Source organism: Elgaria multicarinata, chromosome 22 (genome assembly GCF_023053635.1).
Source record: "Elgaria multicarinata webbii isolate HBS135686 ecotype San Diego chromosome 22, rElgMul1.1.pri, whole genome shotgun sequence".
NCBI classification, from domain to species: domain Eukaryota; kingdom Metazoa; phylum Chordata; class Lepidosauria; order Squamata; family Anguidae; genus Elgaria; species Elgaria multicarinata.
The window spans coordinates 4,082,373-4,109,817 of record NC_086192.1 but is presented as its reverse complement, the minus strand read 5'-3'; the positions used below and the strand labels follow the sequence as shown (position 1 = coordinate 4,109,817).

Sequence of the window (27,445 nt, the reverse complement as noted above, 5' to 3'; positions counted from 1 at the left end):
GTTGCTTTCTTGATTCAGTTTCATAACTTGTTTCCTTATTTGGGAAGGTTCTATTGGTCCAAATCTACACCAAGCAGGTTATCATAGAATCATAGAATAGCAGAGTTGGAAGGGGCCTACAAGGCCATCGAGTCCAACCCCCTGCTCAATGCAGGAATCCACCCTAAAACATCCCTGACAGATGGTTATCCAGCTGCCTCTTGAAGGCCTCTAGTGTGGGAGAGCCCACAACCTCCCTAGGTAACTGGTTCCATTGTCGTACTGCTCTAACAGTCAGGAAGTTTTTCCTGATGTCCAGCTGGAATCTGGCTTCCTGTAACTGGAGCCCGTTATTCCATGTCCTGCACTCTGGGAGGATCGAGAAGAGATCCTGGCCCTCCTCTGTGTGACAACCTTTTAAGTATTTGAAGAGGGCTATCATGTCTCCCCTCAATCTTCTCTTCTCCAGGCTAAACATGCCCAGTTCTTTCAGTCTCTCTTCATAGGGCTTTGTTTCCAAAGTTTTATAACACTTTGAAAATGTCTTGAAAACTGAGAGAGTGCCTTCTCCCCTAGCAACCTGCCCGGTCACTGAGGTCATCTGAGGATCTGCTCCTGGTGGTTCCACATAGACCCATCCTCCGATTAGAGTCCACCAGTGGAAGAGCCTTTAGTGTGGTGGCTCCCCTCCTGTGGAATTCCCTGCCTCTGGAGGCCAGGCAGGCGCCAACTTCATACTCCTTTCGGCGCCTCCTGAACACATCATTATTCCAGGAAGCCTTTCCTTAATGTCCAGCCATGAGTCACTGTATTTGCTTCTTTTAAAATCTGTTTTATGTGTTTTATTTTGTTTTTATTTTCATTTTACCTTGTACACCGCTCCAAAATTTTCAATGGGGAGCGGTATATAAATATTGTAAATAAATAAATAAATATCAAGTGTGTCCTGGGCCCCAGCAGTTATCAATACTGTTATAAAATGTTTTAAAACAGTAGTGTAGATCCTGCCCTGGTCAGGATGTTATGATAACATGGTGAGCATATTATGGGTAGGAATGGATGAATCAGTCCATTTCTGATCCATCACATGTGTTCAATGATGACTATGTTCAGTCCAATTTCTGCATCAGTCTCAGTTTGCGAATGTTTTAAAAACACTTTGAGAACAGGCAAGGTGTTGGAAGACTGGAGACAGGCAAATGTTGTCCCATCTTAGGGATGTCTGTCACTGGGTAATTGGTAGCCTTTCTGGTCTCGCTGGACTTCTGCAGTGAGTTGTACAAACTGGAGAAATTAGGGTAAAAAATTGAGTAATTTGTGCAAATTTAAGCCATAACATGAACAAATTATTAACATTTGTGCACATTGAGGCCATAATTTATGCAAATTCAAAAGAATGACAATCTGCTAGTTGGCTCAACTCATTGCAGGCCAAGTTGGGCTAGCTAGTGAAAGATGGAATGGAGTCCAGGGTGGGAGTGGGGAGCTGATGAAATCTCACTGAGTTCTCCCTGCAGTTGGATTCCTCTGACATCCCTACCCAATCTTCAAGAAGGAGAAAAAGGTAAATTCAGGAAAATACAGACCAATCAACCTGACATCAATACTGGGTGAATTTCTCAAGTTCAAATCCCCATATAGCTAAGAAGCTCACTGGGTGACTTCAGGGCATAGAATCATAGAATCATAGAATAGTATGGAAGGGGCCTATAAGGCCATCGGGTCCAACCCCCTGCTCAATGCAGGAATCCGCCTTAAAGCATCCCTGACAGATGGCTGTCCAGCTGCCTCCTGAAGGCCTCTCATGTGGGAGAGCCCACAACCTCCCTAGGTCACTGATTCCATTGTTGTACTGCTCTAACAGTCAGGACGTTTTTCCTGATGTCCAGCTGGAATCTGGCTTCCTGTAACTGGAGCCCGTTATTCCGTGTCCTGCACTTCTCTTCTCCAGGCTCAACATGCCCAGTTCTTTCAGTTTCTCTTCATAGGGCTTTGTTTCCAGACCCCTGATCATCCTGGTTGCCCTCCTCTGAACACACTCCAGCAGTGACTGTCTCTCCACCTAATCTACTTCACAGTGTTCTTGCGAGGGGAAAGGGGGTGGTGTACCAGGTATGCTGTCTTGAGTTCTTTGGAGGAAGGGTGGGATAAAAATGTGATAAATTATGCAAGAATGCAGAGCAAAACAGGAATGGAATTAGTTCCCACCACCACCCATCAATAAATTGTGCACAGGAAGATGTTATTCTTAAAAAAAAAAATCAGCATTTTTGTGCAGAAGTGCAGTGCTAGAAAGAAGAAAAGAGAAGAGAAAGACACCAGCAGAAGAAGAGAAAGCAACAAGGACATCTCAAATGGTGCACTACAGCAGATTATTAAAGCATTTCAAGCTGGGTGGCTCCATTCAGGTTAACATCTGGCAAGAAAATATATTTGGGGCCTTTTAAAGTGTTTTAAAATCTGTATAATAATCTTCCCACTGATGAAGACCTTGGGGTCGAAACGTGTTTGGGATTATTGTTTGTATGTTATGGGTGGGTGTGGGTGTTTTATTATAAAATACATTTTCTATGGACACACAATCTTATTTCAACAGGTATAGCTCCACTTGAATTTGGCACATTGCTTCTAATCAGTTTCCTTAAACCAATTTAATCAATTAAAGCACCACTGTTGGGTAACTAAGTTTGTGACTAGGGGCTGTCCCCCCACTGAATTCATTTCATCTCTAAGACTGCAATCCTAGACACCATATCTGGGATTGAACTCAATGGAGTTTACTTCTGAATACTCCTGAGGGGGGATTGTGGGCCGGTATTTTTACATATGATCTAGACTGAAACCGCTGGGAGAGATCACCCGGAGGCCTGGGGCGGGGTGCTATCAGTATGCTGATGACACCCAAATATATTTCTTCATGCCTTCAATAACAGCGTCAGCTAAGGATAGTGTGTCTCCTCTGAATGAATGCTTGGAGGCGGCAATGGGCTGGATGAGGAAAAACAAACTGAGGCTGAATCCAGACAAGACGGAGGTGCTCGCTGTCAAAGGCCGGAACCTGGGTTTGGAGGTGTGTCAACCAGTTCTGGATGGGGCTACACTCCCCCTGAAAGACTGTGTCCGCAGTTTGAGGGTGCTCCTGGATCCGTCACTCCAAATGACAGCCTAGATAAACGCGACAGCCAGGAGTGCCTACTATCAGCTTCGGCTGTTACGCCAGCTGCGCCCCTTCTTAGAATCAGAAGACCTAAAGACGGTTGTGCACGTGCTGGTAACCTCAAGGCTTGACTTCTGCACTGCACTGTACATAGGGCTACCTTTGTGCCTAGTCCGGAAACTTCAACTAGTTCAAAATAGGGCAGCCAGGTTGGTCACCAGTACATCTAGGGGTGAGCATATTACCCTAACATTAAAACCATTCCACTGGCTGCCGATTAGTTTCTGGGCAAGTACAAAGTGTTGGTCATTACCTTTAAAGCCCTAAATGGTCTGGGTCCAGGTTACCTGTGGGATCGCCTTCTCCCATACTGTCCGCCCCGCACACTCAGGTCCTCTGGGGTGAACTTACTTCAGACAGCTAAAACTAGGCTGACATCAGTTTCCCAGAGGACCTTTTCTTTGTCGCCCCTGGATTGTGGAACGGCCTGCCGGAGGAGATTCGTAAAATTAACTCTCTCTCTGTGATTTTCAGGCAGCTTTGAAGACTAGCTTTTTCTGGCAGGCCTACCCAGATCAATGTAAGATCAAGAATTTTTAAGATGTGTTGATTCCTTTACTAATGTTGTTCCCCGCCTCGATCCAAAGGGAGAGGTGGGTAAGAAATAAATATATTATTATTATTATTATTATTATTATTATTATTATTATTATTATTATTATTATTATTATTGTGTGTGTCTTAAGTACAGGATAGAAACAACTCCCCCTTTTTTTCAAAAATAATAATAAAGCAAGGAAAAAAGACCAAGAAAACAACTTTTTCTCTCTCATTGAACTGCTTAGCTAAAAATATTTATCAGGGTGAGTTTAAACCAAACAAACCAAAACCCCAGAAAAACATACACATTTGAATTGCCAAAATGGCTATAAAATGTCTAGATACTATTGAGAAAGTATTGCTAGTAGGCAGTTAGGATGAGACAAAGGAACCCATTCCCCCCCCCCATTTCCCAGAATTAGCAGTGCACAGAAGTGTTAAAATTTGTAGCCATTTATAGAGAAACGGACACACACACAGGCAGAGGTGCTAATGGCTTTTGCCTTGGTTTATAACCCAATTTCCATCCTTCATTGCTTGCCTTTCGTAGTACTTAGTACTCCTGAAGAGTGTCCAAGTTTTGAGAATTTGCATTTGTCAGCAGACTCTGCGCAAATCCTGCCTTTTCACAGCTATAAAATTCTGGCCTTTTCTTTAATTTCATTATTGGGATTTTCTCAGAAACACAGCGCGCTGGTTGTAGGTCATCATCTGGGCAAATACTCTTTTGGCAGCCCAATAAAGTTTCTCTCTCTTAGGGCTTTGTCCACAGCCATGATATATTTATCGATCAAGTCTTTCATTTCCTTCGTGAAGGGTTCAAATGCCTTCTGCCGGACTCCGGACCGTTTGAAATTCCCATCTCGGTTGTTTTCAACACAGAGCAGCCTGTCCTCCGTCACGGTGACGTTCAGGAACTCGACCATTTCCTTCAGCTTGGGGAGCAGGGCCTGTTTTAAGTCTTCATAGTGAACGACGAGGAGATGTTTGCCGTATTTCAGCCAGTCTAGTACGTGGGAAGCCCACCATGACGCATAGCTGTTTACAAAATCTGGCCACTCTATACGGTGGGAGATAAAATAAAAAAGACTTACTTATACATCTCATTCTGGCCCTCTGGCTTCCTCTGAGGGCTAGCCTCCCCTTCTCCTACCTTCACCCCATTCCCTAGGCGACTAATCCATGAATAAAATATGCTGCCATTTTGGGCATGCACCTTTTGCCCGTGCCCCCCCCCCCCCCCACACACACCGAGCTTCTCTGAAATTAAATGCAGCCCTCAGGCTGAAAGAGCCTCAATACCCTTGTCATACATTTTCAGTTCTGTCTCTTCACAAATTTAAGGCAATGAATAAAGAAACTTGATCGCTGGGATGTCATGGGTGCCCGATTGGGTCCGGGAGTCTGATGGACTGCCCTGGGTCCGCCCTCCTGGACCTAGTCAAGCATTTGTGGACCCCTTTGCTCCTTTACTCTTATGTAAATGGGATCTTTGTGGCCACCATTTATGCAGTGGGGGGGTATTACATAATTACATAATTCCTGGAGCTTCCACTGTGCCCAGACAGCTGCCGGGCACTTGCCGGACACTCAAAGGAGCTTGTGCAGCAGGCAAGCAATGCCAGCGGGATGAGTGACCCACGAGTCAGACCTGGAGGGAATCTACACATCGTTGTGAGGGCGCTTGCATGCGCCCCCAGTGCGCCCCCAAAATGACTGTGTAGAACATGCCCCTGAAGAGATGGAGGAAGAGGTGGAGGAGGCAGTGGCTGGGGAATCCGTCCGCGTCCTTGCCGCCACCACCACCCACCTCCCCGCCAACCTCCTGCTGCCAGCGGAAGAGCCAGCCGGGTCAGAGAGCTTCTTCTGCTCTCCGCCCGCCTTCTTCCAACGAGCTCTCCGACCCAGCCGGCGGGGAGGTGGGCGGAGGCAGGAAGTAAGGACGCGGCCGGATTCCCCAGCCGCCTCCTCCTCCGCTTCTTCAGGGGCATGTTCTACACAGTCATTTTAGGGGCGCACTGGGGGCACATGCAAGCGCCCTCACAACGACGTGTAGGTTCCCTCCCAGGTGAGTCCACCCAACCCTCAATATAACAGTAAAACCTCAAAAGCACCTTGCTCCCTCGATATGGTATTTAATGCCCCCTTGGCTCACCTAAATTCTAAGCCATCTCCAGAGGGCAGCTGCATTAGCCTCTTGCAGGAAAAACAACAGAGCCTTGTGGCACCCTAAAAACTAACCCAGTTCATCGGATGCATGGAGTATTGTGGAGAGTTTCAGCTTTATATATAGTACATCTGCTGGTGGAGAAGGTGGTGAGGGGGAGAACAATGAGGTCAGGCGGAAATTGAATGCAGGAAGTCCTGGCAGTGACAATCACGTTATTAACAGTGGTGATTCCTAGCACAACTGCTGCTGCTGACACAGGCCATAGCTAGACAGGGCTTTATCCCGGCGTGATCCCCACGATCGTCCCTGTGCGTCCACGTGACGCACAGGGGATACCAGGATCAGGGAGGGATGATCCCTCCATTGTCCCAGGATCTCACCCTCCACTTTGGCCCTGGATTTTCCACGGTCCCGGGCTGAGCCCGAGACTGTGGAACGTGTGGCTGGGTGCCACGGATTGACCCAGCTCTGCGCAGTTCCTCGCGAGGAGCCAGGAGCCACGCATGGGGCACAGCGCTCCTGAGGAGCACTGTGCCCATAAGGGGTAGAAGTAATTTAAATTTTAAAAAAACCACTTGCCTTATGCACACTAGCATTCGTGCGCTGCTGGCCCTTTAATTAAAAAAATGGCGGGCGCGACACCTCTCCTTCTGAGGTTGTCGCGCATCGTGTGTAAACAGAGGAGGGATCTCGTGTTAAACACAATGTGAGATCTTCCCTCCTCCGTCGCGGTAGGTCTAGCTAAGGCCACAGGTAGGTCTAGCTAAGGCCACAGACATTTTGGCACTGGGTTATCCAATTAACACAGGTAGTGTGACGTAAAAATCCTTTATCCCTATTCAAGCCTCTGGTGATAGTATTAAACTGCTGAGTTTTACTTTAGCAACAGGTTTTAAGTCAGCAGTTTAAGTCTACTACCAGAAGCTTGAACCGGGGATTGGACCGGGGTTCTCTTGCGGACCGAGCAGGTGCCCTATCTCTGAGCTATAAACCCTCCCCCAGGAAAAGTTCAGCAGGGGGTGAGTTGGCGGAAAGAAATATGGCTTTAAATCTCTTTTTGGCATAGAGTCACAAAGCAAATGTCCCATCCATTTACCTTTACTTTTCCAGTTTCGATCGGTGGCATAGCCAAGATGTCCAGCACACTTCCGATTGAATTCTGCTACGAGCGACTTGTACGGGTTCCGTATCAATAAGATGGCTGAGTCAAACAGTTCAATTTCCTTTCTGCCACTCTCATGCGTTTTGACACAAATAGTTCTCCGACTTCTCCAGTGATCTTTTTCCCCTTTGAAACCTGGATATATGAATATATACATATATATGATTATAAAAAGAAGCATATAAATATTGTTAAGAACTGGATCTGTCTTGAGCACTGCAAATGGACTTCTTTTGACGATTTTTACCAAATGTGTCATTTGACGGCGTAAAGCTGAGGTTCAAAATAACTTTCAGCTGAAATTTGATGTAAGGAGTTTGCCTGAAATCCCCACTTGCATATTTAAAACTTATGTTCCCGTTGCCACCTGTTTTAATATCTGGACAGCACTGCTGTGTAACTGGGGGGATGTCTACACCAGCCCTATAACCCGGGATTGTCCTGGGATCATTCCTGTGCATCCAAATGCCACACAGGGAATCCCGGGAGAAGGCAGGGACCACCCCTCCATTTTCCTTGGATAACAGGTGTTAAAAGGGCCTGGGTCTTCCGGCTTCACCCCCTGTTGCCTCCCCCACTAATTCCCACTATTTTGAAGCTGTTGTTGTCTTTTTGTTTTACATTGACGTGTGTGTGTATGTGTGAGTGTTAAATGGATTTTTAAAGAGTTAGGATCACAGGGAGAGGACTCAAAGAGTGCTTATCAATGGAACCTTCTCAAACTGGGGAGAGGCAACGAGTGGGGTGCCGCAGGGCTCAGTCCTGGGCCCAGTGCTCTTCAACATTTTGATTAATGATTTGGACGAGGAGGTGCAGGGAACGCTGATCAAATTTGCAGATGACACAAAATTGGGTGGGATAGCTAATACCCTGGAAGACAGAAACAAACTTCAAAGGGATCTTGACAGGCTGGAGTGCTGGGCTGCAAACAACAGGATAAAATTTAATAGGGATAAATGCCAAGTTCTACATCTAGGAAATAGAAACCAAAGGCACAGTTACAAGATGGGGGATACTTGGCTCAACAATACTACGAACAAGAAGGATCTTGGAATTGTTGTAGATCGCAAGCTGAAGAGGAGCCCACAGTGCGATGTGGCTGCAAGAAAGGCAAATGCTATTCTGGGCTGCATTAATAGAAGTATAGCTTCCAAATCGCGTGAGGTACTGGTTCCTCTCTATTCGGCCCTGGTTCAGCCTCATCTAGAGTATTGTGTCCAGTTCTGGGCTCCACAATTCAAGAAGGATGCAGACAAGCTGGAGTGTGTTCAGAGAAGGGCAACCAGGATGTAGGCCCCTTCCAACTCTGCTAGAATAGCAGAGTTGGAAGGGGCCTACAAGGCCATCGAGTCCAACCCCCTGCTCAATGCAGGAATCCACCCTAAAGCAGCCCTGACAGATGGTTGTCCAGATGCCTCTTGAAGGCCCCTAGTGTGGGAGAGCCCACAACCTCCCTAGGTAACTGATTCCATTGTCGTGCTGCTCTAACAGTCAGGAAGTTTTTCCTGATGTCCAGCTGGAATTTGGCTTCCTTTAACTTGAGCCCATTATTCCGTGTCCTGCACTCTGGGATGATCGAGAAGAGATCCTGGCCCTCCTCCGTGTGACAACCTTTTAAGTATTTGAAGAGTGCTATCATGTCTCCCCTCAATCTTCTCTTCTCCAGGCTCAACATGCCCAGTTCTTTCAGTCTCTCTTCATAGGGCTTTGTTTCCAGACCCCTGATCATCCTGGTTGCCCTTAGTGTATTGTCTTTCTGTTTTCTTGCTTTATAAGCCTATTTCAGCTAAATAAACTTCTTTCCTTCACCCTAAAATGAGCCTCGTGTGGCGCAGAGCAGTAAAGCAGCAGTTTCTGCAGCTGAAACTCTCCCCACGGCCTGAGTTCGATCCCAGCGGAAGCTGGTTTCAGGCAGCTGGCTCAGGTCAACTCAGCCTTCCATCCTCCCGAGGTCAGTAAAATGAGTACCCAGTTAGCTGGGGGAAAGGTAATAATGGCCGGGGAAGGCAACGGCAAACCACCCCGCTATAAGGCCTGCCAAGAAAACGTCAGCGAAAGCTGGCATCCCTCCAAGAGTCAGTAATGACTCAGTGCTTGCACGAGAGGTTCCTTTCCTTTCCTTTTTCCTTCACCCAGCAGTGTGTCCATTGCCTCTGAATATCCCCAAAGAAGTGTTGCCTATTGAAAAAAACTGTTGGCAGATCAGGGGACCCGAAATCCCGGTAACCTGGGATCAAACTAAAATGTTATCTGTCTCTTCAGTTTACCCACGGCGCATAATAATTATGTACATCATTCATGTCTTCCTTAGGTTGCAGTCCTGAGAGTAGGCCACACTGAACTCAATGGGATAAACGTCAGAGTAGACGTGCATAGATCGTGCCCGAGTTGTCTCCCCCACCTATATTCCCTAATATAGTCATATTAGGGAAATGACTAATGATGCATTAGTCATTTCCCTCATAATCTGCTAACAAACTTCAAAATATTATGGGGAAAACTGTCATCCTGGCAGGGCCAAAGAGCTGTAAAAAGACAAATAAATAGTCTTGATTCAAAGCTAACAGTCTGTGGCGTGAGGATGATCTGGCTGTGACATCTGCCATTCCATTGGTTGCTAGGGTTGGTCCAGTTGGCTGAATAGGCTGTTGTCCCCTCCCACAGCACCTCTTCCTGAAGTTAGGCATTCAGTGGAAGAGGACAGCCAGTTAAGTAGTCCATGTAGCAGCCATCTTAGAAAGTTCCCTGCTTAGTCCAGGTAAAACTGGCAACTGCAGTCTCTGCTCATGACTGGCTGCTCACAGAAGTTTGTGGGTCCTTTAGATGACATCGTCAATGTCCAAGATATCTCCCACACTTCCCCGCCTTATCCCGCTTTAAAAACACACAGAGATAATCAGCTATTTTGAAAAATGTGCAAAACCACCCGCATGTAAGTTGGTGTTGTGCTATAAGTCTGCCACTAGATGGCACTACTTCACTGAAGTGAATGGAGCACACAAAGCAAGGAAGTATTTAATTCAAACCACATGGCCGCCCATGTAATGGCGCTGATCGTAATCCCATAAAGAAAGTGGAAACAGAAAGCCCTGGTAAGGCAGGGGATTTTTTAAAAAAACGTAGAGAAACTCTGAAACAAAGGCAAGGACAAGTCTGCAGCATACCTTTATTATACAAGGTTCCATCGAAGTAGTAGCTCCCTGTGTAGAATCCCGTAGCATGTTCTATTAAATGGCGAGCCCAGGTGTTACCAGCTCCAGGGAAGCTTGACAAAGCAATGAACGCTTTGGATTTGGTGGGGAGAAACTTGCGATCTGTGCAACGGGTGTCTGCAACCACAACAGAGGCGGAATTTCATCGTTACCACAGTGACGTTTTTAAGCAAAACAAAACTCGGGAGAGACTCTTAGCATCTGGAAGATGGGCCCAGATGGGCCATGGCAGAAAGAGAGCTATGTCCACGCTTCAGACAGGGTCAAGATTGCCCTCATCTAGGCCACAGAGGGAGGTTGCAGGACAGCTCCTTAGCCAGACTGAGCCCCACTGTCAGGAATGGTGAGGATCCATGGACATTTGTCCTGTGCGGTGTACCACTAAATGGCAGGTGGCAGCCTCTCAGTGACGTAGGTTCAAGCCTGCATTGACTCTGCCCACCCATCCTGGCCATTGGATCCTCCTGGTCAGCAAAGAGTCTAACTGGGTTGCCTGTTCCATCAGAGCCTTGCTTGAGTAACATGGTCTTCTAGAGCGGTGAGGTGTCCTCCACCATGTGGTGTGTCCCTTGTTCTTTGGTCCTGCCTCCTCTACCCTGCCTCTTGGTTCGTCCTTTGCTTCTGACTTACTCTTCAGTCTTGGAAACTGACTTGTCCCACAGTTCTTGCTTTTAACCTCCAGGCTCACCCCAGACTGGGGTGATCCCAAGGTGACCCCAAGACTCACCTTTAACAGCCTGCAGGATTTGCTTTGGATCTCCTCTGTCATTAATAAATCTGTGGCCCTAATTAACCCATTGACAGGGGTCTCACCTCTCTTGGGCACTATTGATACATTTCATCTGTCTCTTACCTTGGACTGGTGTTTGGTAGACAAAGCGGTAGTCCCCCTCCTGTGGCACTTGGGCCGTGCTGCTGACATTCTGGAACCTGCTACAGAAGGACTTGTCTGAGCTGTTGCGTAATGAGAAATGAACGGTGGGGAAGCCACAGTGGCATTCAGGCCCTCTGATAACTGCCAAAGGGAATTCCTAGTAATAGAAGGGGTGGGGTGAAGGGATGGAGAAAATGAAGCCAACAACCACAAGGGAAGCAACAAACATCAGCTAGTACTGAACTGAATGTGAAGGAAGATCTTCAAGTCAATTTTCCAGTTCTAAACTGATTTGCAAAAGTGCAGATAAATATTCTCCTATGTTGAACTTTTTTGTTGGGAGGGCGTTTCGAGTTATGCATGCTGCGAGGGTTCATTAGACTGTCACCTAACCAACGACATCTCATTTAATTAATTGTATTAGATATTAAAATAGTTGGAGGGCCAGATTATTCTCCAAAGGCCTGCCGGAACAAAAATGTTTTAGCCTGCTTCCAAAAGCCCATCAAGGAGGGAGCCAGCCTAGCTTCCCCGGGAAGAGAGTTCCAGAGCACCGGAGCAGCCACCGAGAAGGCCCTGTACTGTGTTCCCACCAAGCGTGCCTGTGAAGATGGTGGGACTGAAAGAAGGGCTTCTCCAGAAGATCTCAAAGCACGGGCAGGCTCATAAGGGGGAATACAGTCTTTCAAATAACCTGGACCTGAGGCATATAGGGCTTTATAGGTCATAACCAGCACTTTGAATTGCATTTATATCCCACCTTTTTCCTCCAAGCAACCCAAGGCAGCATACATAATCCTCCTCCTCCTCCTCTCCATTTTATCCTGACAACAACAACCCTGTGAGGGAGGTTGGGCTGAGAGTCTGTGACTGGCCCAAAGTCACCCAGTGGGTTTCCATGGCCAAGTGGGGCTAGAACCCGGATCTCAAAACTCCCAGTCCAACGCTTCAGCCAATACACCACTTATGACTGAATACATGTGAAAATCTAATTATCAATTAATACTATTTATAAATTGTATACAAAAATTAATAATTAGTCCAGTGTATTGTGGTTGGTTCCTTACACTCGTACTGTTGGGGTTGAACTAATTCTTTGGGAACATTTGTTGTTTTGCATACATGTGAAAATGACATGGAAAATACGCGCTGCTTTGTCCACCTCTACGTCTGGAATGTATTTTCTCACAAAATACACATTTCTATATGTATTTTAGGCTAAAGTGTATATTTTGGGACATTTGTGAGGCAAAAATTGCATTGCAATTCCCCCCCTCCTCCCTCCCAATCCATTTTCCTTTTGTGTCGTGTTTTTTAGATTGTAAGCCTTTGGGCGTGGACCGTCAAGAAATATTTTTGTAAGCCGCCGTGAGAGCCTTTTTTGGCTGAATGGCGGGATTAAAATGCTTAAATAAATATAAATAAATAAATTCTGAGCCATACATTAGCCTGTGAACCAAACACAACCTGCAAGGATCCCTAGTTCAAATTGTGAACTACCTTCTGAACATTGGGAGAAATGTGCCTGCTGAGCACAGGCGAAGAAACCCTGTCACTCAGCTCAGGACATCCAAACTGTGTGCTTGGAAGAATTGTACCAATTAAATGCTACATTTTTGTTGTTTATTCGTTCAGTCGCTTCCGACTCTTCGTGACTTCATGGACCAGCCCACACCAGAGCTTTCTGTCGGCTGTCGCCATCCCTAGCTCCCCCAAGGTCAAGTCTGTCACCTTCAGAATATCATCCCTCCATCTTGCCCTTGGTCGGCCCCTCTTCCTTTTGCCTTCCACTTTCCCTAGCATCAGCCTCTTCTCCAGGGTATCCTCTCTTCTTATTATGTGGCCAAAGTACTTCAGTTTTGCCTTTAATACCATTCCCTGAAGTGAGCAGTCTGGCTTTATTTCCTGGAGTATGGACTGGTTGGATCTTCTTGCAGTCCAAGGCGCTCTCAGAATTTTCCTCCCAACACCACAGTTCAAAAGCATCTATCTTCCTTCGCTCAGCTTTCCTTATGGTCCAGCTCTCGCAGCCATAGGTTACTACGGGGAATACCATTGCTTTAACTATGCGGACCTTTGTTGTCAGTGTGGTGTCTCTGCTCTGAACTATTTTATCAAGATTTGTCATTGCTCTCCTCCCAAGAAGTAAACGTCTTCTGATTTCCTGACTGCAGTCAGCGTCTGCAGTAATCTTTGCGCCCAGAAATACAAAGTTTGTCATTCTTCATAAAAATCATTTTTAAAAAAAAAAACACCACCCAAAATCCTTCATTAAACCTGATCATCTTTGCAGAATTGCAGGATCAAGAGATAATCATTTTGGTATCTTTTCTCCCATGCATGCAAAAACATGTCTGATCAAAGCGGTGGTACTGTTCATACTGTCGGATGCGCCTCGTGAAAAGTTCCCAGTGCTGTTCTCCTGCAGTGAACACAGGCTCTGTGTTGGACAAATGTAATGATCCACTCCTAATGAGGTAATTTATGGAGAGTCCCCAAGGCTCTCTTCCAATGTCCTAGCGGCATGACGAGGCATTAAATAGTTGTCAACATAATTGGGTTCAAACCATCCCATTCTGACTTTCCCTTTAGGTTAAAACCGTGGCAGGGGGAGAAGTTGTGGCTCTTTTAAGGGTTGAAGGAGATTCAGTTTGATTAAATTTAAAACTCAGTTTTCAGAAAAAGTCATTAACAGACTGAGGAAGCAGTCCCAGACTCACGAACTCGGGAATGAAACCCTGACTAAACATGCATAGCATTATGCTTGTGCATGATTTGAGTTTGTTTCCACAAGCAATAAAGCACCCAGGGCAATAACCTTCCACCAAGCTATTATTAACTGAAGAACTCTCTTTCTGGTTCAGATCTAGACTGAAGCGTTAGGCTGCAAGATCTTTCCAGGAAGCCAACGTGCAGGGCATGAAGGGAACAACTCCTCTCAGTGCATATCCCCAGTATCTGCCTCTTGAAGGCCTGCTTAGGTGGACTGCCTCTGAGCATGGAGGCTTTATTCCTAATTATCCTGGTCAATAGGCTCATGAGAAGATCTCCACAGGTCCACACCAAGGATCCCTCTAATCCAACATCCTCTTTTCCACTGTGGCCAACACAAGCAAGGCCCTCTCCTGGTGTTGCTTTATGCAAATGGTATTCTGTGGCTTAGTGCTTCTGAACTAGGAATGGGTGAGAGAGTTGATGGGTTTGCAGATTTACTAAATGTAAATTTACTAAATGCGTGTTTTCTGAAACTACCACAGTCATAGAACCATAGAATAGCCGAGTTGGAAGGGGCCTACAAGGCCATCGAGGCCAACCCCCTGCTCAATGCAGGAATCCACCCTAAAGCAACCTTGACAGGTGGTTGTCCAGCTGCCTCTTGAAGGCCTCTCGTGTGGGAGAGCCCACAACCTCTCTAGATCATTGGTTCCATTGTCGTACTGCTCTAACAGTCAGGAAGTTTTTCCTGATGTCCAGCTGGAATCTGGCTTCCTTTAACTTGAGCCCGTTATTCCGTGTTCTGCACTCTGGGAGGATCGAGAAGAGATCCTGGCCCTCCTCTTTGTGACAACCTTTCAAGTATTTGAAGAGTGCTATCATTGACAAAGCTCTCAATCTGATGTGGACTCAAGTCAGGACTACCTTCAAGAAGGAATTCAGAAAACTTTAGTGTGCTTGAATTTTGCTGATTTGAACATCCCTAAGAGGCTGCAGAATTCTGTGGGGGGGCATTCCAATGATTTGGGAGGGGGGGTGAATAAAAAAAGCATAGGGCTCCCAAGGGCTCCTTGCTGAAGTCATTAAGGTTGTCACGAAGCTTCCAGGGACTATGATACATTTTGAAATAGTATCATTCTGGGACAAAATTCTATTCTGTGGATTTTTAAAAAAATGGAGGGTGGAAGATTGAAGAGGTGAAGTCCTGGCAGCTTTGAGACCCCTCCCCCAGTGGAGGCTGGTGGCTCTGATAACACTGGGGTGGTGAATCCACTCGGAGTTTCAATCAGAACCGGTCAGAACTCTAAATGTTGGGAATTCCTTTGCTAGTCATCATTTCACAGAACATTGCCTGCCATTTGCTACCTTTGATTTGGAGGCTAGGGCATTTTAGGCTACAGTCAGGGCTGGTTCCAGGTTTGGAGGGGAGCTGGGCCAAGGGTCCCCTCGTGCCCCCCCTTGCTTAAATTGATTACCCCTTTTAGGCTTAGTTGGCAGTGATGGTTGTGGCAACAGCGGCAGCAGCACGTCAAGGGCCAACAGCAGCTGCTATTTTAATTTTCCACAATGCTTTATTTATTTATTGCATTTATATCCCACGTTTAAAAATGCAATATTTTTTTGCATTTATGTTAAGTTTGTTTTTAATAGACCCCAGAATGGTTCTTTTTAAATGGATACTGTTGTTTTTTTTACTGTTTTTATGTTTTTTAAACTTTTGTATACTTTTAATGTTTACTATTTTTAATTGTTGTAAACCGCCCAGAGAGCTTCGGCTGGGGGGCGGTATATAAATGCAAATAAATAAATAAATAAATAAAATATACCGCCCCATAGCCGAAGCTCTCTGGGCGGTTTACATAAGTTAAAAACAGTATACATTAAAACAAATATACAAAGTTTAAAACCACAAAAAGCACAAAAACAACAGTATCCTTATAAAAACAGCTATTCTGGGGTCCGTTAAAAACAAACAAACTCAGCTCATGTTGTTAAATGCTGTTAAATGCCGGTCAGAAGAGAAAGGTCTTAACCTGGTGCCGAAAAGATAACAATGTTGGCACCAGGCGAGCCTCATCGGGGAGATTGTTCCATAATTGGGGGGCCACCACTGAAAAGGCCCTCTCCTTTGTTGCCATCCTCCAGGCTTCTCTCAGAGTATGCACTCGGAGGAGGACCTTAGATGCAGAATGCAGTGAGCGGGTAGGTTCATGTCAGGAGAGGCGTTCCATCAGGTATTGTGGTCCCAAGCCATGTAAAGCTTTATAGGTCAAAACCAGCACCTTGAATTGGGCTTGGAAATGTATAGGCAGCCAATGCAAGTGGTCCAGAATCGGTCTTTTATGTTCAAACCTTCTGGTTCCAGTTATCTAGAGCCATTTCATTTTGCACAAGCTGCAGCTTCTGAACTGTCTTCAAAGGCAGCTCCATGTAGAGTGCATTGCAGTAATCTAATCTGAAGGTTACCAGAGCATGGACAACTGAAGCCAGGTTATCCCTGTCCAGATAGGGGTGTAGCTGGGCCACCAACCAAAGCTGATAGAAGCCACTCCATGCCACTGAGGCCACCTGAGCCTAAAGGGACAGAGATGGTCCTAGGAGAACTCCCAATCTCTGGACCTGCTCTGAACCTGCTCCTTCAGGGGGAATGCAACCCCATCTAGTCCAGAGCATGGCTGCAAATTAACATGGCCATCTGGTCTGGGGACATTTGGGGGATGTTGTTGGCGCTGGTGGGGGCCAGCAGCTGCCTTAGGATGCCCAGTGCCAATGCTGGGCCGAGCTGCAGCCCTTAGTTGAAAGTTGTTAAAAAGAAAATCAAATGACTAAATAGAGTGAGGTTTGAGTCATCAATTTAGAAAATATGACATAACGAAAGTGTATCCTCTACCTCTGGAATGCTATTGACTCAAATTTGTTGGCAATTGTGCTATCAGACGAAGCTGTCTCATTCAACTTACTTGAACTGTTTTGTTTCTTTAAGTATATTAAGCTGTCACATCTCTGTACGTTGAGCCCAATGAGTTGAGAATGTTGGATAATAATGTTGCTTTATTTTCAATATTGTGATTTATTTCAGCAGCCTGGCTTCGTTGTAGAAAACGCAGAGCACTTTTCACTTCTGGAGAAGGTTTCTAAGTGCACCTCTTTGTAAAACAAACATACCTAAACGTATTTCTCTGATTTATAACTTGCGGGATTGAAGGAGAATATGGAGTGGGGGGAATTTGATCAAATGGGATCATTTGGGGGAACTAGGAAAGGGCTGACATTTGGGGTAAGGAGAATTCCTATACAGCAAATCATAACTTCCATACTAAATTAGACTGAGTACAGGATGGCAAATGATGTCGCATTTGATTGGCAGCCAAAATGCCACCACTTAATTGACCTGATCTGTCACATATTCCACCGCCCAGGCAAGTCGGTTGGAAAGTTGGAGCTGATCTGAAGAGAGAGCATGGTCAGCACCTTGGACAGAGACCACAGGTCCTTTCTATGATGCTGTCCACCTCCTGCTCCTTCAGCTTGTTTTTCTGTCACAAAAAAAGAGCCAGAAAATCTGATTCTTTTGGCTGTGACGAAACTTGCCGCCATTTCCTGCCGTGTGCAGAAGAAGCAGCATGATAAAAGGCCCAATGAATGGGCCACATGGCCGTTGCTTTCTTCCCTGTGCGGAGAAAGAGGAAGCTGTCCGTTGCTATTGTGGGACAGCAGCAGGAGGCCAAAGCGACGATAGGAAATGTGATTACACTCCTCCACACACATACACACACACATGTGATGATGCTCATAGTCTGCCCAAGAGTATCAGTCTGAAATAGCCTGACCCTCCAAATGCTGCAGCTGGGAAACTGAAAGGGCCAGTGGTTTTTTTAAAAATGCAGTGGCTGTCTTCTTCTAAATGATGAGGCTTGGAGCCCTCAAATAGAATCATAGAATAGTAGAGTTGGAAGGGGACTATAAGGCCATTGAGTCCAACCCCCTGCTAAGTGAAGGAATCCACCTTAAAGCATACCTGACAAATGGCTGTCCAGCTGCCCCTTGAAGGCCTCTAGTGTGGAAGACCCCACCACTTCCCTGGGTAATTGGTTCCATTGGCATACTGCTCTAACAGTCAGGAAGTTTTCCCTGATGTCCAGCTGGAATCTGGCTTCCTGTAACTTGAACCTATTATTCCATGTCCTGCACTCTGGGAGGATCGAGAAGAGATCCTGGCCCTCCTCTGTGTAACAACCTTTCAAGTCTTTGAAGAGTGCTCTCATGTCTCCCCTCAATCTTCTCTTCTCCAGGCTCAACATGCCCAATTCTTTCAGTCTCGCCTCATAGGGCTTTGTTTCCAGACCCCTGATCATCCTCGTTGCCCTCCTTTGAACCCCCTCCAGCTTGTCTGCGTCCTTCTTGAAGTTTGGTGCCCAGAACTGGATGCAATACTCAAGATGAGGCCTAACCAGTGCTGAATAGAGGGGAACCAGTACCTAATAGAGGTGAACCAGTTCTGGATCAGACCGGAACCTATCAACTGGATCAGACCGGAACCTATCTAGCCGTGTGTCTTTTTTTGCCACAGTAGACAGCCTCTGGGAAGACCACAAACAGGAGATGAGGGCAATAGACGCACAACTGGCAATTTTGAGGCAAGCTGTCTCTGATGCTGGAGGTAGCATATAGCCACCTTGACTTGTAGCTCCAGGAATCTACATAATTTGCATTTCAAGCCACCTAAGCCAGTGGCCACCAATCACCAGATCTTTTGGGCAGCATATCCCACAAAGTCCACACATATGTTGTGTAAAAAGGTAGTTCCTTTTGTAAGTCCTTAATCTCTAGCCGGTCAGTTTTATTTGATGGCCCTGGGTTCTGGTGATAACAGAGAGGGAGGGGGGGGGAATCTCTATCCACTTTCTCCACACCATGTATAATTTTATACACCTCATTCATGTCCCTTCTTACTTGCACTTGTTTGTTTTTCAAATTATCCTTTCTTCTAAGCAAATATTTCCACACATTTCAAGCACAACTTGGATTGTGCCATTTGAATATCAGCTGCTATAAGAAAGGACTTTAAAACAGTGGCTGTTAGTCTTTGGAACAATTTCCTTCTGAAATTCAGGAATTGAACCCATAAACTCTGGCTTTTCCCATTTACCAAGAAGAGTCTCTATTATCTTGCATCTCTTTGGCATAATTTAAAATGTCCATTTTCCCTATATTTTGGGGGTTCTTCTTCTTGTGTTGGAGGGTGCTGATTTTGATGGGTGTCTTTTGTGTTAGTAGAGTCCTCATTCTACAAGGTTCATCTCTTTGAGGGGAGAGATGAGAGCACTCTTCAAATACTTGAAAGGTTGTCACTCAGAGGAGGGCCAGGATCTCTTCTCGATCCTCCCAGAGTGCAGGACGCGGAATAACGGGCTCAAGTTACAGGAAGCCAGATTCCAGCTGGACATCAGGAAAAACTTCCTGACTGTTAGAGCAGCCCGACAATGGAACCAGTGACCTAGGTTGGTTGTGGGCTCTCCCACACTAGAGGCCTTCAAGAGGCAGCTGGACAACCATCTGTCAGGGATGCTTTAGGGTGGATTCCTGCATTGAGCAGGGGGTTGGACTCGATGGCCTTAGAGGCCCCTTCCAACTCTACTATTCTATGATTCTATGATTCTGCTTCCATACTGTACTTTAAACTCTCCCCAACCACACATTTTGCATAGACTCTACAATCAGAAGTGATTCTGTACATGGCTTCCGCTATCATCATGTCTAATTTGGCCTTCTGCTTCCTCTCTCATGCGGCTTCTTAGATTTTACATCCATGTCTTTACAAAACGTAGCTCCGCTATACCCATGAGGTCTAGAAACTTGTAAATGAAGGTTGTGATACTTGGGAAAAACATGGAAGATACCTGAATCCATGTTTGCTAGGTGCAGCTGAAGAAATGAAACATGGAATTTGCTTTGATTGTAATTTGAATTGTCACGGTAGATTATAACCATACTTCCCACCATGGAACCTCAGAGCTAAGGGCTGTGTTCCCTCCCCCACCCCACCCTACCCCCACCAGTATGAGACACCAAAAGCCCTAGGAAAGAGAGGGGAATCTGCGGCCCTCCAGAAATTGTTGGACTTCAACTCCAATCAGCCAGTCAGTGGAAGCTGTAGTCTAACATTTCTAGAGCCACCAGCTCCTCACTAAAAGAACATTCAAATTAGAGAAAAAGAGAAAGAGAGAACTGTGCTTACTTTCTTGGAGCAAAATTCAGAGCACATCTCCGCCGTCAAATTGGAGTGTATGAACGAGGCCGGCAAGGTGTTGGTTATATTTTCTGGTGCTCTAAAACATCCTCGGTAGATAATACTCCGCCCTGCAGGGATACGAAATAGGTTTCTCTTGAGAAACAGCAAATACAGTAGCCCCTCCCTGTCACAGGGAATAATATTAGTCTTAGATCCATAAACACACACAGCATTTAAATATAATAATGGGCATTGAGATGGAAAGTAGAGAAAATCTGCTTTGGACCTGCCAAGCAGACAGGGCCGGTGCCAGTCTATTTTGCGCCCTAGGCAAGGCGAGCTACTTGCCCCCCCCCACTGCACGGAGGTCCGAACATGTGCGCCGAGTGGAGAGCTGGGACTGGCTCACTTCGATTTGGGACCGAGACATCTGGAATTCACCGGGACTTACTTCCGTGTGAACGCAACCTGCTATGTAGCCTGGCGTCCCGATCCCCTCCGCATGTTTACTTGGGGGAATAAGGCTTCCGAGTAAGGAGGCATAGGCGGATCGGGCCGCACTGGTGCCTCCCAATGCAACGCTTTCTCGGATGCAAGTCCCGTTGATCCACGCACACAGGATTGGGAAGCAGGAGAGTTTGCCTTGCGAGGAGTCCACAAGTCCCTAGCTTTCCTGGGGGAAGGGAGAGAGAGTCCCGCTGGGCCGCCTGCCTGGACATCGCGGCCTGTTTGAGGAGAGAGGCGAGGCGACCCGGTGCCCTTTCCTCGGGAGTAAGGCAGAGGCTGGCTTGAGCCAGGGTCAAGCTCGCCACGTGCTTTTTCTTCTTCTGGTGGCAGCCTCCCGGCTCTGGGAGGGCGGCTTCCGGGTGGCTAGAGCAGCTCTGGGAGGGTGGCTTCCAGGCGGAAGTCCGAACGTGGAGCCCCACCCCCACCCCAGCGTCCCTGGCTTTGCTTTGGCTGGGCAGGTGTGGGGCGCCACCTCGCCCGCCCAAGCCCAGCTGAATCCTCGGGCTGGGCCGGCCCGGCTCACAGTCAACAACGTGTGTGAGTGCTGCACGGCACCCGGTGCCCCTCTTAGCTTGGCGCTCTAGGCGGCTGCCTGAGTGGTGGCCTCTATGGTAGCACCGGCCCTGCAAGCAGAACCCGTTGCATGACTTCTAGTGGTGCCCTGCCTATTAAAGAGTGGAGTTTGAACAGAAGACTTGGAATTAACACCCCCCCCACACACACACACACAGCAGAAGGCAACACAATTGTTTTCATGAGTCAGTCTTCTTTTGAAGCGTCCCTGCCCAACCACCCCTCCCGAATTTCCCCTGCAAGGCTTTGAAAGCTCTTGATAAAAAAATCTACAAAGCTTCTCATGATCCGCACCAGGAAAGAAATGGAATTACAATGAGTTGTAAAACACCTTCAGGGAGCCCCATTCTGGTGTGTGTGTGTGTGTGTGTATGTGTATGTGTTTGGTTACTACTGAATTCATAGCACCTCTTCTTATTCATTCTTTTTCCAAGCCAATGAGATTATTACAGTCTTCAAGAGCTAAAATGGATTCCTATTGTGTTAGTCAAGAGATGAGAACCTTTGGGCCCCAGTCATGGCTTCACAAATCTGCAAAATGCTGGAAATGGCACAGACATCATCCATCTTGCATCTCTTTGGCATAATTTAAAATGTCCATTTTCCCTATATTTTGGGGGTGGTTCATCTTGTGTTGGAGGGTGCTGATTTTGATGGGTGTCTTATGTGTTAGTAGAGTCCTCATTCTACAAGGTTCATCTCTTTGAGGGGAGAGATGAGAGCACTCTTCAAATACTTGAAAGATTGTCACTCAGAGGAGGGCCAGGATCTCTTCTCGATCCTCCCAGAGTGCAGGACGCGGAATAACGGGCTCAAGTTACAGGAAGCCAGATTCCAGCTGGACATCAGGAAAAACTTCCTGACTGTTAGAGCAGTATGACAATAGAACCAGTTACCTAGGGAGGTTGTGGGCTCTCCCACACTAGAGGCCTTCAAGAGGCAGCTGGACAACCATCTGTCAGGGATGCTGTAGGGTGGATTCCTGCACTGAGGAGAGGGTTGGACTTGATGGCCTTGTAGGGTTCTTCCAACTCTGCTGTTCTATGATTCTATGATTAATTATTATTATTGTTGTTGTTGTTGTTGTTATTGTTGTTGTTGTTGTTGTTGTTGTTGTTATTATTATTATTATTATTATTATTATTATTATTATTATTTGCACTTATATACACCCATAGCCAGGGCTCTCTGGGCGGTTTACAGAAATTCTAAAATCAAAATAAAAACGAGTATACAATGATTCTATGAGCCCTTTGAACAGATGCAGTATTTGCAGCAAAAACAGAGCAGGCTGGGGGAAGTTCTAATTCCCGAATTCAAGAGTTCTTATTCACTTGATTTTATGCATTTTAGCTGATTAATCAATTAAACTTCATTAATTCTGTATATGAATGAAACAGCTCTGAAGTGGGGGGAGGAGGAATCCTTCCCGTCTTTTTAAATGATGCATGCGTCTGCCTCATCAAACACAATCATTTGCAATGTGTGAAAAAAAGGGGAATACCTCTTTACAGCAGCCCTCCTGCCGATTTTGTCAATACTTGCATAAATCAAGATTGCTCTTTTTTTAAAAAAAAGCCTGCTCCCAATTAATTTGGGAGCCACACTTTTAAAAAATTGAGCGAAAGGTTTTTAAATCACTTAATCTCATCAATTCATTGTCAGAATCCTGCAGTGCTAACTTTTCACCAGTTGATCAATGAATGAATGAGTGATTGAATGAATGGGCTTTATTTTATTTTTATCTTGAAGACCTCAAGTGGTTCCTGGAGCACAGTTTAATAATCAGTGCCATACAGAAATCATGACACACACACCCATCCTCATCCCAAATACTGGAACTATTTTTTTAAAAAAGCTGCCATTGCTGTTGAAATAGCTGTGAGTTTTCTTGCGTGGTGTAGGTTTCAGAACTGATGCAAATCCTGGGAAAATTGCCAAGGTATGTGTTAGACTCTGCTGGGTGTATTATAGTCAAAACCTTGACCCCCCTATTTTCAGAAGCAATGAAACAGCATCTTGGCTGGCTCAAGCTAGAATTCTTCCCCACAAATAGCATCCACAGGGAACCAAGTTTGAGCCAAGTAAATATGACTCAATGGTGAGATGTGGTATACAAATTGAAGGCACTTTTATTTCCCATTACCTCTCACATGAGGAAGCCTAAAGGAATACTAATAAAACCCCTTTCTTTAAAAACTGATGAAAAAGTTTCACACCAAACACCCAATTCAGCTTTGCTCCCATGTGCAACAGATCTCTTCTTGATCCTCCCAGAGTGCAGGACATGGAATAACGGGCTCATGTTAAAGGAAGCCAGTTTCCGGCTGGACATCAGGAAAAACTTCCTGACTGTTAGAGCAGTACGACAATGGAATCAGTTCCCTAGGGAGGTGGTGGGCTCTCCCACACTAGAGGCCTTCAAGAGGCAGCTGGACAGCCATCTGTCAGGGATGCTTTAGGGTGGATTCCTGCATTGAGCAGGGGGTTGGACTCGAAGGCCTTGTAGGCCCCTTTCAACTCTGCTGTTCTATGATTCTATGATTCTATGAGGCAGCTGGACAACCATCTGTCAGGGATGCTTTAGGGTGGATTCCTGCATTGAGCAGGGGGTTGGACTCGATGGCCTTGTGGGTCCCTTCCAGCTCTGCTATTCTATGATTCTGCAGTGGGCCGGTTTTTCCCCTATTGGCCAGAGTCCACAGACGATTTTCCTAACCTTTTCTGCAAATGTTGTTGTAGGAACACACACACACACACCAAAAATGCACATTTTCCCCATAGCCTGAAATGTAAAACTGCATTTTGGGGGAAATTGCATATTTGAGCATATGCAAATTTGCGCAAGTTTGGAAACTGGGGGGAAAAAACTGATTCCAGCAATGAGCTGATAATGGAATAACGTTGTTTGCGTTTGACAATCCATGAAGCTCAGACAGAACAGATTTTGCAGGTTCTGTACCTCCCTAGCATTGAGGGGTATCTATGGATTTCATTTTTGCTCTCAAAGCAATTCAGAAATGCCCGGTTCGCAACTTCAACCACAATCATGAGCCCAGGTCCATCAAAATCGCTTGTAAATTGCCGGACATCTGTTCGTGCTTGATTTGTACAAATTATGGATATAGGGCAATTCCTTTTCAGGGGTAAACTCTTAATGAGTTCTTCCAGTTCAGCCCTGGTGGACTGTGTTCGGTTTTCACCATCTGTGATGAGTCAACCCAATATGCGGATTCTGTTCTTTGTTTAATTCCCACCCCGCCCACGCCACACCTTTGCTTGGAAAGCGACAAAGTGAAGGATGAAATTGGCAAGGGTTTTTTTTGACAAATATGGAACAGAGCTCTGCTAGGCTAAACAAAGTAGTGTGTGCAGTGGACGAAACTGACAATGATATTCACAATGCTACTGAGGGCCAACAGAGTCTTGCAATACTGCACACTTGCACTTTTTTAAAAAAAAAATACAACCCCATTTGCACAAATTTCCCCGATCCCCCAAAAAAGACCCGATTTGTGCAAATTGGTGATGTTAAAAAAAAAATAATCCAGGACTGAACTGGTAAAATCTGTTGACAGTTCAACCTCCCAAATGGAATTCTCTATTCTAGGTTGGCCTTCCCCATGGCTTGATGGATTTCTTTTTCTTTGTGCAGAGCATGTGGGGTGGGTGGGTATGAAACTCCATTCAATTATATGAGTCCCACCTGCCATCTTACGTTATACAGCCCAGAAATATGACCACCTTTTCATCTGCTCGTTGCGAAAACTAGGCAAAAATATCTCCTCATACCTAATGCTCTTATTCGGAATGCCACCAAATACTACTGTTAACATCATACCTACATGGAATTCTACCTACGCTGATATGCTTGGCTCAGCAATACTACAAACGAGAAGGATCTTGGAATTGTTGTAGATCGCAAGCTGAATATGAGCCAACAGTGCGATATGGCTGCAAGAAAGGCAAATGCTATTTTGGGCTGCATTAATAGAAGTATAGCTCCCAAATCGCGTGAGGTACTGGTTCCTCTCTATTCGGCCCTGATTAGGCCTCATCTAGAGTATTGCGTCAGGTTCTGGGCTCCACAATTCAAGAAGGACGCAGACAAGCTGGAGCGTGTTCAGAGGAGGGCAACCAGGATGATCAGGGGTCTGGAAACAAAGTCCTATGAAGAGAGACTGAAAGAACTGGGCATGTTTAGCCTGGAGAAGAGAAGATGAAGGGGAGACATAATAGCACTCTTCAAATACTTAAAAGGTTGTCACACAGAGGAGGGCCAGGATCTCTCCTTGATCCTCCCAGAGTGCAGGACACGGAATAACGGGCTCAAGTAAAAGGAAGCCAGATTCCAGCTGGACATCAGGAAAAACGTCCTGACTGTTAGAGCAGTACGACAATGGAATCAGCTACCTAGGGAGGTGGTGGGCTCTCCCACACTAGAGGCCTTCAAGAGGCAGCTGGACAACCATCTGTCAGGGATGCTTTAAGGTGGATTCCTACATTGAGCAGGGGGTTGGACTCCATGGCCTTGTAGGCCCCTTCCAACTCTGCTACTCTATGATTCTATATATTTTTGAGCTTGTTCTATGGTTGCCTGAGTGCAGAATAATAGCCTTGGTTCAAAATGATAGCTCTGTGCCCATGACTGAAATAAAAGAACCCTAAGGAAAATGAGCTGGGTGTTGAAATTGCTCATCAACAGTTCTTAGCAGACTGAGCCAGGCACACAGGTCACTGACTCAGTCTTCTCCACTATGGTGAGACGTTCTGCAATCTTATTTAAATTATAGTTATTCTTCCTAAATGTGTACCTGCATGTATCCATTTACATAGGCAAATGTTGTACAAGTTGATGTCATCCTTTGTCCTCACTGTTTGGTGATGCATAAGTGGATCAGAAATCCCCCATCACTCCCCCCCCCTCAATCCCGCCCATTCAGGAGCTTTTTATCCAGCTCCACTGACTTGCTTTGCTTCACTGTTGCTGCCTAAAGAGTTTCCGTAACCATGGGAACCTGAGAAACATAGTGCCAAAGTACTGACACTTCAAGCAAAATTCGATCGACAGAAGTCCACCCCTTGGATTCAAGGCATGCCGGAACGGAAGCTCAAGATGCTGGTAAAACAATCAGCCCTGCTTTGATCTTACGCAAAGAACCAATTCCTTCATCACTGGCAGAGGCCAAAATTGAGCGGTGGCCATCTGAAGTGCCGAGGTATCACGGCTGATTGTTTGTGCAAGTTCTATGACATTTCGCAGACAGCATTGTGAGCTTGCAATCCAGCATCCCTTAGAATTCTTTCCAAACGCAGGACAAGCTGGGTATAGCTCTTGAATCGTGCGAGGTACTGGCTCCCCTATATTTGGCCCTGGTTAGGCTTCATCTTGAGTATTGCGTCCAGTTCTGGGCACCACACTTCAAGAAGGATGCAGACAAGCTGGAGGGGGTTCACAGGAGGGCAACGAGGATGGACAGGTGTCTGGAAACAAAGCCCTATGAAGAGAGACTGAAAGAACTGGGCATGTTTAGCCTGGAGAAGAGGAGATTGAGGAGAGACATGATAGCATTCTTCAAGTCCGTCAAAGGTTGTCACACAGAGGAGGGACAGGATCTCTTCTCGATCATCCCAGGGTGCAGGACACGGAATAATGGGCTCAAGTTACAGGAAGCCAGATTCCGGCTGGACATCAGGAAAAACTTCCTGACTGTTAGAGCAGTACAACAATGGAATCAGTTACCTAGGGAGGTGGTGGGCTCTCCCACACTAGAGGCCTTCAAGAGGCAGCTGGACAAGCATCTGTCAGGGATGCTTTAGGGTGGATTCCTGCACTGAGCAGGGGGTTGGACTCAATGGCCTTGGAGGCCTCTTCTAACTCTGCTATCCTATGATTCTATTATTCTACTCAGGAAGAAGGTGGGCTTTCATCGTTAGCAAATTAAAGGGATAAGGAACCAGTGTTGTAGTGGAGCGAGGTCCTGAATGGAGACTTTTTGGTCAGCAGGGACCTTTAGATCCTCTGCACTCCATCCCCCGCAGGCTTCCCTGCTCCCTCTGAGCTTAGCTGGGGGAACGGGGGATGGATTTCTCCACCAAAAATGCATATAGCTCCCTGTGGCAACACAACATGGCTTGGTCTTGAACGGGAACTCCGCCATGCAAGCTCCTGGTTCCCTGCTGCCTGCCAACCTCTTGCACTTTCCTTGCAAGAATTGAAAGCATGGGGGGTTGACAGGCAATGGGGTCTTTTGCCGCCTCTGC

At 46.2% G+C, this 27,445-nt stretch overlaps 1 protein-coding gene across 1 annotated transcript in view; it reads right to left on the bottom strand.

Moving 5' to 3' along the window:
• Positions 1–3,961: 3,961 nt before the first annotated feature.
• The window catches only part of WSCD1 (WSC domain containing 1), a 45,273-nt gene continuing 21,789 nt past the window's right edge, over positions 3,962–27,445 (bottom strand). Inside the window, exons 4-8 of the mRNA XM_063146626.1 lie at positions 20,108–20,229; positions 11,134–11,311; positions 10,233–10,397; positions 7,003–7,203; positions 3,962–4,796 (exon numbers count right to left, since the gene is read on the bottom strand). Of these exons, the coding sequence (XP_063002696.1) occupies positions 4,444–4,796; positions 7,003–7,203; positions 10,233–10,397; positions 11,134–11,311; positions 20,108–20,229 (1,019 nt within the window). The 3' untranslated portion in view covers positions 3,962–4,443. The remainder of the gene's footprint in view (positions 4,797–7,002; positions 7,204–10,232; positions 10,398–11,133; positions 11,312–20,107; positions 20,230–27,445) is intronic.